This window comes from Salvelinus fontinalis, chromosome 34 (genome assembly GCF_029448725.1).
Source record: "Salvelinus fontinalis isolate EN_2023a chromosome 34, ASM2944872v1, whole genome shotgun sequence".
Lineage (NCBI taxonomy): Eukaryota > Metazoa > Chordata > Actinopteri > Salmoniformes > Salmonidae > Salvelinus > Salvelinus fontinalis.
In genome coordinates, this window is record NC_074698.1 from 23,249,478 (window position 1) to 23,263,748 (window position 14,271).

Consider the following 14,271-nt stretch of genomic DNA (forward strand, 5'->3'; position numbering starts at 1 on the left):
GTAGCTGTCTTCGAGGGGCTGATCTCTCAAGTGCATCATAAATATTTGCAGGGTTGTCAAGTGGAATTCAATGACGACTTGTCAAGTGATTAGGACCTCATCGAAGTCATTTTCTCCAACCATTTACTTTTATAAACATTTGAATAACTTTCATGTGAATTTAAAGAGAGATTTGCTGCAGGCGGAGTGCTAACCTCCAGCTCCACTTCTCCACTGTGTGTCTGATGAAACTCATTGGCTTCACCCCAATGGCACCCTATTCCCTGTACAGTGCACTACTTTGGGACCTGCTCAAAAGTAGTGCACGATAAAGGGAATCGCGTGCCATTTGGGACTCAGCCATTGCACTTGACCTCTGGCTTCTCCAATACCACACACGTTGTTATTGTTCATTGTCCTCAGACAGAAACACACAACATATGGAAAGTATGCACATAACTGCTATTGATTTCGACCTAAGGTTTTGCCCAGGGTGCATAATACAGTATCAACACTTACTACAACCACCTTTCACAGTATCAACAGGCTTCCTCTCTTGTTTCCAATCAATGTATTCCTTTTTTCGCTGTACTTAAGTCCTTATCGAACACAACGCGATCTTGGCCGTGTTTGTGTGGGATGTTGTATGGATTGTCCCTGTCTGCAAGAGAGGTCAACTGAAGTTCAAATTAGAAAGTGGAAGAGCCAGGCGAGTTTTCTCACTCTTTTCTTGATCTGAAGACTTGTTATCTCATTCTGCCTTTGGGTTAACTACTGAATTTTTACAGGAGTGGGGAGTTAAACACTTAGCATTTTACATCAGACTGTGAGGTTTTTACACTGCACTGAACAAAAATATAAACGCAACATTTAAATTGTTTTTTTACCTTTATTTAACTAGGCAAGTCAGTTAAGAACAAATTCTTATTTACAATGACGGCCTACCTCCTGCGGGGACGGGGGCCGGGATTTAAAATATAAAATACAAATATAGGACAAAACACACATCACAACACTATTTTTTATTTAACTAGGCAAGTCAGTTAAGAACTCATTCTTATTTACAATGACGGCCTACCCCAGCCAAACCCAGACAACGCTGGGCCAATTGTGCACCACCCTATGGGACTCTCAATCACGGCCGGTTGTGATACAGCCTGTAATCAAACCAGGGTGTCTGTAGTGATGCCTCGAGCACTGCACTTCAGTGCCTTAGACCGCTGCGCCACTCTGGAGCCACTACATAAAGAGAGACCTAAGACCTTTTCATGTTGTGTTGCTACAACATGGTAGCAACACAACATGAAAACTACATGAAAACAGCATGGTAGCAACACAACATGAAAACAACATGGTAGCAACACAACATGAAAACTACATGAAAACAGCATGGTAGCAACACAACATGAAAACAACATGGTAGCAACACAACATGAAAACTACATGAAAACAACATGGTAGCAACACAACATGAAAACTACATGAAAACAGCATGGTAGCAACACAACATGAAAACAACATGGTAGCAACACAACATGAAAACTACATGAAAACAGCATGGTAGCAACACAACATGGCAGCAGCACAAAACATGGTGCAAACATTATTGGGATCAGACAACAGCACAAAGGGCAAGAAGGTAGAGACAACAATACATCACACAAAGCAGCCACAACTGTCAGTAAGAGTGTCCATGATTGAGTCTTTGAATGAAGAGATGGAGATAAAACTGTCCAGTTTGAATGTTGGTTGCAGCTCGTTCCAGTCGCTCGCTGCAGGGAACTGAAAAGAGGACCCATGGATGTGTGTGCTTTGGGGACCTTTAACAGAATGTGACTGGCAGAACGGGTGTTGTATGTGGAGGATTTATTTGCATCCCTGTTAGTGGCCATTTCTCCTTTGCCAAGATAATCCATCCTCCTGACAGGTGTGGCATATCAATAAGCTGATTAAACAGCATGATCATTACACAGGTGCACCTTGTACAGGGGACAATAAAAGGCCACTCTAAAATGTGCAGTTTTGTCACACAACACAATACCACTGATGTCCAACCGGCCTCACAACTGCAGACCCTGTGTAACTATGCCAGCCCAGGACCTCCACATCCGGCTTCTTCACCAGCGGGATCCCCTGAGACCAGCCACCCAGACTGCTGATGAAACTGTGGGTTTGCACAACTGAAGACATTCTGCAAAAACTGTCAGAAACTGTCTCAAGGAAGCTCATCTGCCTGCTTGTCATCCTCACCAGGGTCTTGACCTGACTGCAGTTCGGCATCGTAACTGTAAATTCTCACCTTCGATGGCCACTGGCACACTGGAGAAGTGTGCTCTTCACGGATGAATCCCGGTTGCAACTATACCAGGCAGATGGCAGACAGTGTATGGTGCAGTGTGGGTGAGCGGGTTGCTGATGTCAACGTTGTGAACAGAGTGCATCATGGTGGCAGTGGGGTTATGTTATGGGCAGGCATAAGCTACAGACAATGAACACAATTGCATTTTATCGATGGATTGAATGCACAGCGATACTGTGATGAGATCCTGAGGCCCATTGTCATGCCATTCATCCGCCGCCATCACCTCATGTTTCAGCATGATAATGCACAGCCCCATGTCGCAAGGATCTGTACACAATTCCTGGAAGCTGAAAATGCCCCAGTTATGGCCTGTATACACACCAGACATGTCACCCACTGAGCATGTTTGGGATGCCCTGGATTGACGTGTACGGCAGCGTGTCTATATCCCCCCAATATCCAGCAACTTTGCACACTCATTGAAGAGGAGTGGGACAACATTCCATAGGCCACAATAAACAGCCTGATCAACTCTATGTGAAGGAGATGTGTCGCGCTGCATGAGGCAAATGGTGATCACACCAGATGGTGACTGGTTTTCTGATCCACTTCCCTATCCCTTTTTTTAAGGTATCTGTGACCAAAAGATGCATATCTGTATTCCCAGTCATGTCAAATCCATAGATTAGGGCCTAATGAATATATTTCAACTGACATATGTCCTTATATGAACTGTAACTCAGTAAAATCTTTGAAATTGTTGCATTTTAGGTTTATATTTTTGTTGAGTGTAGATTCCACTAGACTAACAGTCATTTAAATGCTTTCTTTTACCTGAAATGTTCTTGATCGTACATACAGTTGAAGTGGGAAGTTTACATACACTTATGTTGGAGTCATTAAAACTCCACAAATGTCTTGTTAACAAACTATAGTTTTGGCAAGTCGGTTAGGACACCTACTTTGTGCAGGACACAAGTCATGTTTTCAACAATTGTTTACAGACAGATTATTTCACTTATAATTCACTGTATCACAATTCCAGTGGGTCAGAAGTTTACATACACTAAGTTGACTGTGCCTTTAAACAGCTTGGAAAATTCCAGAAAATGATGTCATGGCTTTAAAAGCTTCTGATAGGCTAATTGACATAATTTAAGTCAATTGGATGTGTACGTGTGGATGTATTTCAAGGCCTACCTTCAAACTCAGTGCCTCTTTGCTTGACATCAAAATAAATCAGCCAAGACCTCAGACAAAAAATTGTAGACCTCCACAAGTCTGGTTCATCCTTGGGAGCAATTTCCAAACACCTGAAGGGACCACGTTCATCTGTACAAACAATAGTACGCAAATATAAACACCATGGGACCACGCAGCTGTCATACCGCTGAGGAAGGAGACGCGTTCTGTCTCCTAGAGATGAACGTACTTTGGTGCAAAAAGTGCAAATCAATCCCAGAACAACAGCAAAGGACCTTGTGAAGTTGCTGGAGGAAACAGGTATCTATATCCACAGTAAAACGAGTCCTATATTGACATAACCTGAAATGCCGCTCAGCAAGGAAGAAGCCACTGCTCCAAAACCGCCATAAAAAAGCCAGACTACGGTTTGCAACTGCTCATGGGGACAAAGATTGTACTTTTTGGAGAAATGTCCTCTGGTCTGATGAAACAAAAATAGAACTGCTTGGCCATAATGACCATCGTTATGTTTGGAGGAAAAAGGGGGAGGCTTGCAAGCCGAAGAACACCATCCCAACCGAGAAGCACAGGTGTGGCAGCATCATGTTGTGGGGGTGCTTTGCTGCAGGAGGGACTGGTGCACTTCACAAAATAGATGGCATCATGAGGTAGGAAAATTATGTGGATATATTGAAGCAACATCTCAAGACATCAATCAGGAAGTTAAAGCTTGGTCGCAAATGGGTCTTCCAACTGGACAATGACCTCAAGCATACTTCCAAAGTTGTGGCAAAATGGGTTAAGGACAACAAAGTCAAGGTATTGGAGTGGCCATCACAAAGCCCTGACCTATATCCTATAGAAAATATGTGGGCAGAACTGAAAAAGTGTGTGCAAGCAAGGAGGCCTACAAACCTTACTCAGTTACATCAGCTCTGTCAGGGGGAATGGGCCAAAATTCACCCAACTTATTGTGGGAAGCTTGTGGAAGGCTACCCAAAATGTTTTACCCAAGTTAAACAATTTAAAGGCAATGTTACCAAATACTAATTGAGTGTATGTAAACTTCTGACCCACTGGGAATGTGATGAAAGAAATAAAAGCTGAAATAAATAATTCTCTCTACTATTATTCTGACATTTCACATTCTTAAAATAAAGTGGTGATCCTAACTGACCTAAAATGGAATTTTTACTGGGATTAAATATCAGGAATTGTGAAAAACTGAGTTTAATTGTATTTGGCTAAGGTGTATGTAAACTTCCAACTTCAACTGTACCAGGAGTCATGTAGAGCTATCTAAGCATCAAAGCATTAAGATGGGTTGTTTATATGTACTAAACAAAGGGAAACACTAGCCTTTGTAATTCATATTGTGCTATGAAAGTAGCCAGGTAGATCTTAGGTGAAGGTTTTGCTTATATAACAGGATTAAGTTGAAATTGTTCTGAGGGATATCTTAGAATATCCACAGTCAGCTCATTATCTCACCTTTAAAACGATGAAAGTGAATGTTCACTTCCTCCCTTTCACCTACTTCAATTGGCTCAGCTATTTCCAGCATCCCACCACTACCAAATCTGTTCCAAAGTATTCCCACCAATAGAGTGTTCAAAACATTGCTCTTTCCATGACATAAACTGACGAGGTGAATCCAGGTGAACGATATGATCCCTTATTGAAGTCACCTGTTAAATCCACTTCAATCAGTGTAGATGAAGGGGAGGAGACCGGGTAAAGAATGATTTTTAAGACTTGAGAAAATATTTAAGTGCCTTAGAACGGGGTATGGTAGTAGTGTGTATCAAGAATGGTCCACCACCCAAAGGACATCCGGCCAACTTGACACATCTGTGGGAAGCATTGGAGTCAACTTGGGCCAGCATCCCTGTGGAACGCTTGACACCTTGTAGAGTCCATGCCCTGACGAATTGAGCCTGTTCTGAGGGCAAAAGTGGGTGCAACTCAATATTAGGAAGGTGTTCCTAATGCTCTGTACACTCAGTGTATGTGATCGTATACAGCCTCATAGTGATTGAGTTAACATTGATACACACTCTCATGACTCCATCCTGACTCCCATCTGAAGCGTTGGATACTGTAGGAGAGTATAGATTAGCCACGGCCTTCATTTGTAACCATGAAAGAGAAGTCCTTGACTTTGATTTCTCTCATCTTTTCACAGACGAGCCAGGACAAATTTCTCCACCTCTTTCTCTCTCTATAACGCTCCATCCCTTTCTCGCTCCATGTTCTTTCTCCCCGTTCTCTCATGCTGCTATATCTTTCTCCTGTCCTCCCTCTGTTTTCCCTTTCTCTCTCTTCGATTTGATTCTGCATTGAGTTGTTAAGATTCTGATTCCCCATTGAGTTGTTTAGATTCTAATTCCCTATTGAGTTGTTTAGATTCTAATTCCCTATTGAGTTGCTAAGATTCTGATTCCCCATTGAGTTGTTTAGATTCTGATTCCCCATTGAGTTGTTTAGATTCTAATTCCCTATTGAGTTGTTTAGATTCTAATTCCCTATTGAGTTGTTAAGATTCTGATTCCCCATTGAGTTGTTTAGATTCTAATTCCCTATTGAGTTGTTTAGATTCTAATTCCCTATTGAGTTGTTTAGATTCTAATTCCCTATTGAGTTGTTTAGATTCTAATTCCCTATTGAGTTGTTTAGATTCTAATTCCCTATTGAGTTGTTTAGATTCTAATTCCCTATTGAGTTGTTTAGATTCTAATTCCCTATTGAGTTGTTTAGATTCTGATTCCCCATTGAGTTGTTTAGATTTTCCTTTACACGGTAATATGGGGAAAAGGGGCTGGATGGAACCAAAGCAAAGAAAGTAAATATCAAAGCTCCCCCTCTCCTATCTAACCTGCCTACCCACTACTTACCTAACTTAGCACCGCCTGGTGCGCTAACAAATACAGGGGGTGGTCCACCCAGGTCTTACCTAGTGCACCTAGACAGTGAATATACTACGGATATATGTATGCCCGCGGGCCTCTTGCCTAAGCACTCCCTAGGTGCCTTCCTCTTCCCCCCTGGGAACAAATGAAACAGAATGTCAAACAATTACTCAAACTAATAAACAAAGGACATCAAATAAGCTCTAGCTGAGCAACAATCTCACACGGAACATACCAACTGCTCCCAGCTACAACTAACACAGTACATACCAACGCTTTCTGATAAACAACCAACACTATATCACAATCAAATTCTCCAGCAATGATCTCAGACTGCAATGATCTCCGACTGCTATGATCTCAGACTGCAATGATCTCAGACTGCAATGATCTCAGACTGCAATGATCTCAGACTGCAATGATCTCAGACTGCAATGATCTCAGACTGCAATGATCTCAGACTGCAATGATCTCAGACTGCAATGATCTCAGACTGCAATGATCTCAGACTGCAATGATCTCAGACTGCAATGATCTCAGACTGCAATGATCTCAGACTGCAATGATCTCAGACTGCCTATGACCTCTCTCTCCTGAACAACAGAAGACTGGCTTTTATAGCTTCAGAAGGCATTGCGTCTTGACGAGGGGGTGGGGTCAGCTCTCCAATCATCAATTGGGGCCGACCAATCAGCTGCTTGGGGAGAATTTCAGGAAGCCATCTTCTGAAACACACACACTCAAATAGAAACTACAACACAGAAACTGGGGAACGTAACATTAATGCAGCACTCTCAGGCTTCTCAACTGCTGTGAGGCCTCAAATAAAACATGAGGTTGTTTATTCAACAACAGGTCAGACAGCGGGTATGATCCACACTGGAGTGGAAAATACTCCTCCGATGCCTTTTTAGTGTTTCTTGGTAATAATACACATTGACTTGTGCATACGTGTGTGTGGAAACTTGACCATGAAACACCCCTGTTTACATGAATGTCCAAATGATCAATGTTACTCATCAAATGCAACATGGAACAGCAGGCATATTTCTAGAAGGAGGACAGTGTAGTGTCAAACTTGCTGCCTGATCAAACACAAGTGGCTGGATCAGTAAGGCTACAGCATGGCAGATTGGTTGGGTAGTGGGTGTGGGGTCCAGAGCTGTGGTGTATGACAATTGGCAAACCCTCTGGCTGTGTGGGAGGTGTGTGAGGGATGGAGGGAGGGAGGGGTGTGAGGGGTGGAGGGAGGTGTGTGAGGGGTGGATGGAGGGAGGGAGGTGTGTGAGGGATGGAGGGAGGAAGCTGTGTGAGGGGTGGAGGGAGGTGTGTGAGGGATGGAGGGAGGTGTGTGAGGGGTGGAGGGAGGTGTGTGAGGGATGGAGGGAGGGAGGTGTGTGAGGGATGTAGGGAGGGAGGTGTGTGAGGGGTGGAGGGAGGGAGGTGTGTGAGGGATGGAGGGAGGGAGGTGTGTGAGGGATGTAGGGAGGGAGGTGTGTGAGGGGTGGAGGGAGGGAGGTGTGTGAGGGATGTAGGGAGGGAGGTGTGTGAGGGGTGGAGGGAGGGAGGTGTGTGAGGGATGGAGGGAGGGAGGTGTGTGAGGGGTGGAGGGAGGAACCTGTGTGAGGGGTGGAGGGAGGTGTGTGAGGGGTGGATGGAGGGAGGGAGGTGTGTGAGGGATGGAGGGAGGGAGGGAGGTGTGGGAGGGGTGGAGGGAGGAAGGTGTGTGAGGGGTGGAGGGAGGTGTGTGAGGGGTGGCGGGAGAGAGGGAATGTAATGTCTGTGATGGAATAGCAGAAACAAGGTTGACCTCGGGCTATGTGGGAGACGTGAACCCCTGGCAGCAGGGGCCCACACAAGATTAGATGTGACTGTTCTTATTTGATTTCATACACACATTCGTGGACACACACACATACACATTCTCTCTGTCTTTCTCTCTCTCTCTAGCTCTCGCTCGCTCGCTCACACACACATACATACACACTATCTCTGTCTTGCTCTTTCTCTCTGTCTCTCTCTCACACACTCTCAGCCCGTTTTCTTCCTCTGCAACAACTGATTCTCTTATTCCCCTCTACTCCGTGATTTCTCATTTCAGCCGGAGATGGAATCACAGCTGACACGCCCTGAGAGGAAGGCAAATGAAATACCATAGTCATTTATTTCGGAAGTCCCACCCAAATACATTACCTGTGGAAACGATGGTGATAAGAATGATGATGGCGGTACTGATGATGATTATTTCAATCTAACCTTCAGGGGTCATCACACTTTCTATCTGTCCATCTCATTCAGATCAAATCTGGTGATGGGGATTTGTTGTGTTCGTGATGGACTGTACAGTAAACTTACATAGCAGTGTGTGTTGATGCTCACATAACCCCTGCCCTCCGTTCTCTCCCATCTAAATTAGTATTTCAATAAGAATATATATTTTCCTCATAATGTACATGACACCACCATGATTACCCATCCATCCAACACGCCCCCATCTACATCGACGGGGCCGCAGTGGAGAGGGTCAAAAGCTTCAAGTTCCTCAGCGTGCACATCACTGAGGACCTGAAATGGTCCCTCCACAGCGACAGTGTGGTGAAGAAGGCGCAACAGCACCTCTTCAACCTCAGGAGGCTAAACAAATTCAACTTGGCCCCTAAGACCCTTACAGACTTCTACAGATGCACCATCGAGAGTATTCTGTTGGACTGTATCACCTCCTGGTACGGCAACTGCACCACCCACAACCACAGGGCTCTCTAGAGGGTGGTGCGGTCACACTGTCTGACCTCCAGGACATCTACAACACCCGGTGTCACAGGAAGGCCAAGAAGATCATCAAGGACCTCAGCCCCCCGAACCATGGCCTGTTCACTCCGCCACCGTCTAGAAGGCAGAGGCAGTACAGGTGCATCAAAGTTGGCACAAGAGACTGAAAAACAGCTTCTATTGCCAGGCCATCAGACTGTTAAACAGTCATCACTAGCCAACCTCCACCTAGTACCCTGCCCTGAACCTTAGATACAGTCACTAGTCCGCTACCACCCGGCACTCTGCCCTGCACCTCAGAGAATGCTCCCCAATGTACATAGTCATTGAACATTGGTCACTTTAATAATGTTTACATACTGTTTTACCCAATTCATATGTATATACTGTATTCTAGTCAAGGCTCATCCTATATAACACCTTTTCTATTCATATACTGTCTATACACACCATTTATAAATATATACACGACCCCTGCTTATATATTTACATAGACAGTATGGATATTCATTTTATTTAATTGTATTAGCTTTTTGGATTATGTGTGTATTGTTATTGTATTGCTAGATATTACTGTACTGTTGGAGCTAGAAACAGAAGTATTTCGCTGCACCTGCAAATCTGTCTACACAACCAATAAACGTTGATGTGGTTACTACATTATTCCACAGGTAGAGTAGAATAGCAAAAAGTGAACCATCATATGTCTCCACCCAGAACAGACACAAGACATGCTGCTTTGGTGATTCAGTACTGGGACTTGCTTCCTGTCCTACAAGGCAGCCACACACACACACAGCACCTGTTTGATTTCCTATTCCACACGTTACCCCGTCCCCATCCCAGACGTCACGGTGCGTTTCCTTTCTGAGTGCAGGTAGCTGTGTGATGGATGGGTGCTGGGTGATGCCGTGGTGGGCTTTGTGTTCTCTGTCACAGCCGTCCCTTTAAAGAAGCTGGCAAACCCTGGGTGCCGTGCTCCCTCTGCTCAGTCTTCCACTGCTTTCACTGTTCCAGTCCAGCAGCCTGATTGAAGCTGCTGCCTGTCAAACATGGAGGAGGATGGGCGGCTTGATTGAATGCACAGCAACATGGCTGCCGGATGAGAAGACTGCGGAGAGAAAGTTATTGATTTGAATAAAGCCTATTTTCCTCCAAACTCTCAGTGTGTGTGTGTGTGTGAATGTGTGTGCGTGCCCGTGAGTGTGTTAACACATCTACCTGTGGAGAATTTGTGTGCGGGTCTGGATGATGTTTGTCTGGAAGAGGGTCTCTATGCTTGGAGAATGTCTGCCTGCCTGTGTCCTTGTAAAGTGTCACTGTATGTGTGCGTGCGTTGTGGCAGCCCAGGGGAGTCAGAGGTGAAACTCACAAAGTAAGACAGCGGGAGACCAATTTGTGGTGCTTTAAACAAGGTAGTTCTTTCATAAAAGTGGGGGAGAATGGGGAGGGGAGAAATACAACTGAAAAGCCTCTCAGGTAACTCGTGGGCCACTATGTCTGTCGTGGCAGCTCCTCGGACCGCCTGTGTCAATGAACAAAACAAAATAGAGAGAGCGATGAGTCCGGGGTTTCAATCCATGCTCTCTACTTGTGCCGGGTGGTGTGCTGCCCAGGATTAGGTAATCATCCTTTGGGGCAGAGAACAGGAAGAGAGAGAGAGAGAGAGAGAGAGAAAGGTGAGTCAAACATTGCCTAGTATCTTCTTTGTCATTGGATCAAGGTGCTTATCATACTCACTCCGGCTCTTCTGAGGACTAGGCGTACCCTCTGCCTGTCTGCCCGAGTGACTGCACCTCTACTTATACTCATTTGGGATAACGAGGGACAGGTGGGACCAATTCCAGGTGCCAATTGGTTGCAGCGCCTGGACTGGGTAATATTGGTGTTGATTCACCAGCCCCAGTTGGTGCCTGTAGAGCTGTTCATGGTGCTGACTCACCTTGACCTCGCCAGCCCTCTGGAGCTGACCAAGGTCCTGCTCCTGCCTTTGTAGCTCCCTGATGGCGCCCGGGTTGCCACAGTGCGTGTGTGTGTGCTTGTGTGTGTGTGTGACTGGCTGGGTAACAGCTCTGTCATGTGTATAGTTAAGAGACAGCCAGTGGAATTTCTACTCCTGCTCCTCTATTTGATGTTGAGCCGAGGCAAATGGGCTGACTTTCCACTGAACGCATGTTATCCATATAGAGGAAGAAGGCAGGCCGGGAAGCATATGGCTATCATTCACAGTCTCACCATTCATCTACTAAAGGTGATTCATAAAGGAATTTCACTGTCTTTTACTTTGTTCAAGTAATTGTGTGTATATTAGGTACTTTTAAGTCTGGTGTGTGTGTGTGTGTGTGTGTGTGTGTGTGTGTGTGTGTGTGTGTGTGTGTGTGTGTGTGTGTGTGTGTGTGTGTGTGTGTGTGTGTGTGTGTGTGTGTGTGTGTGTGTGTGTGTGTGTGTGTGTGTGTGTGATAGTAACTGTTAATCTCCCTGTGTGTGTCTATGTTTTCCCCCACAGAGGAGACAGCGTTCGAGGCGGGAGTGCGGGTGCAGATCCACAGCCAGGCAGAGCCCCCGTTCGTCCACGAGCTGGGCTTTGGCGTTGCCCCGGGCTTTCAGACCTTTGTTGCCACTCAGGAGCAGAGGGTAGGTGCCCTTTGACCTAAGTTATTACTGTACACACTGAATAGGTCTGCTTCAATCTTCCTGACAATTTTCACTTTTAGATTTCAATTTCAACCTCCTCCTGACTGGAGCTTATCTCTCCGAGATGAAAAACGTGCACTTCTGATAAAGAACATTCTATTCAGGTGTGTGTGTGTGTGTGTGTGTGTGTGTGTGTGTGTGTGTGTGTGTGTGTGTGTGTGTGTGTGTGTGTGTGTGTGTGTGTGTGTGTGTGTGTGTGTGTGTGTGTGTGTGTGTGTGTGTGTGTGTGTGTGTGTGTGCGCATATACAGTTGAGGCAGGAAGATTACAATACATGGATGCCAGTTGTGATACAAACCTTATCAAAACATAAAGGCCTATGGGCTAGGCTACACGAGGTGTGATACAAACCTTATCAAAACATAAAGGCCTATGGGCTAGGCTACACGAGGTGTGATACAAACCTTATCAAAACATAAAGGCCTATGGGCTAGGCTACACAAGATGTGATACAAACCTTATCAAAACATAAAGGCCTATGGGCTAGGCTACACGAGGTGTGATACAAACCTTATCAAAACATAAAGGCCTATGGGCTAGGCTACACGAGGTGTGATACAAACCTTATCAAAACATAAAGGCCTATGGGCTAGGCTACACGAGGTGTGATACAAACCTTATTAAAACATAAAGGCCTATGGGCTAGGCTACACGAGGTGTGATACAAACCTTATCAAAACATAAAGGCCTATGGGCTAGGCTACACGAGGTGTGATACAAACCTTATTAAAACATAAAGGCCTATGGGCTAGGCTACACGAGGTGTGCGACTAGGATTAAAGAGAGTAGCTAAAAAAGGCATTTTCTCTTGCCTTACACTGGGCATCATTCACAAGTCATAGTATATCATTCACAAGTAATAGGCTGATATTGTCACCCATCAGACTATTCTTGATTTAATCATGTCTTTACATATACTAAATAATGCACTACCGGTCAAAAGTTTTAGAATACCTACCCAGTCAAGTGTTTTTCTTTATTTGTACTATTTTCTACATTGTAGAATAATAGTGAAGACATCAAAACTATTAAATAACACATATGAAATTACATAGTAACCCAAAAAAGTGTTAAACATATCAAAATATATTTAATATTTGAGATTCTTCAATTAGCCACCCTTTGCCTTGATGACAGCTTTGCACACTCTTGGCATTCTCTCAACCAGCTTCACCTGGAATGCTTTTCCAACAGTCTTGAAGGAGTTCCCACATATGATGAGCACTTGTTGGCTGCTTTTCCTTCAATCTGCGGTTCGACTCATCCCAAACCATCTCAATTGGGTTGAGGTTGGGGGATTGTGGACACCAGGTCATCTGATGCAGCACTCCATCACTCTCCTCCTTGGTAAAATAGCCCTTACACAGCCGGTGTGTTGGGTCATTGTCCTGTTGAAAAACAAATGACAGTCCAATAAGCCCAAATCAGATGGGATGGCGTCTCGCTGCAGAATGCTGTGGTAGCCATGCTGGTTAAGTGTGCCTTGAATTCTAAATAAATCACAGACAGTGTCACCAGCAAAGCACCCCCACACCATAACACCTCCTCCTCCATGCTTTACGGTGGGAAATACACATGCGGAGATCATCCGTTCATCCACAAAGACACGGCGGTTAGAACCAAAACTTTCCAATTTTGACTCATCAGGCCAAAGGACAGATTTCCACCAGTCTAATGACCATTGCTCATGTTTCTTGGCCCAAGCAGGTCTCTTCTTGTTATTGGTGTCCTTTAGTAGTGGTTTCTTTGCTGCAATTCAGTCTCCTCTGAAAAGTTGATGTTGAGATGTGTCTGTTACTTGAACTCTGTGAAGCATTTATTTGGATTTTCTGAAGCTGGTAACTCTAATGAACGTATCCTCTGCAGCAGAGGTAACTCTGGGTCTTCCATTCCTGTGGCGGTCCTCATGAGAGCCAGTTTCATCATATAACGCTTGATGGTTTTTGCAACTGCACTTGAAGAAACTTTAAAAGTTCTTGAAATGTTCCGTATTGACTGACCTTCATGTCTTAAAGTAATGATGGACTGTCGTTTCTCTTTGCTTATTTATTTGCCATAATATGGACTTGGTCTTTTACCAAATAGGGCTATCTTCTGTATACCTCCCTACCTTGTCACAACACAACTGATTGGCTCAAACGCATTAAGAAGGAAAGAAATTCCACAAATTCACTTTTAAGAAGGCATTCCAGGTGACTACCTCATAAATCTGGTTGAGAGAGTTCCAACGGTGTGCAAATCTGTCAGCAAGGCAAAGAGTGGCTATTTGAAGAATACCAAATATATTTTGATTTGCTTAACGCTTTTGTGGTTACAACATGATTCCAAATGTGTTATTTCATAGTGTTGATGTCTTCAATATTATTCTACAATATAGAAAATAGTACAAATAAAGAAAAACCCTTGAATGAGTAGGTGTTGTAAAACCTTTGAC

General features: G+C 44.4%; 1 protein-coding gene across 3 annotated transcripts in view; it reads left to right on the forward strand.

The window, feature by feature from the left end:
• The window catches only part of asic2 (acid-sensing (proton-gated) ion channel 2), a 469,696-nt gene that overhangs the window by 432,149 nt on the left and 23,276 nt on the right, over positions 1-14,271 (forward strand). For all 3 annotated transcript variants that reach the window (XM_055898169.1, XM_055898168.1, XM_055898167.1), the window contains one exon: positions 11,651-11,778. In XM_055898169.1, coding sequence (XP_055754144.1) covers positions 11,651-11,778 — 128 coding nt within the window. The remainder of the gene's footprint in view (positions 1-11,650; positions 11,779-14,271) is intronic.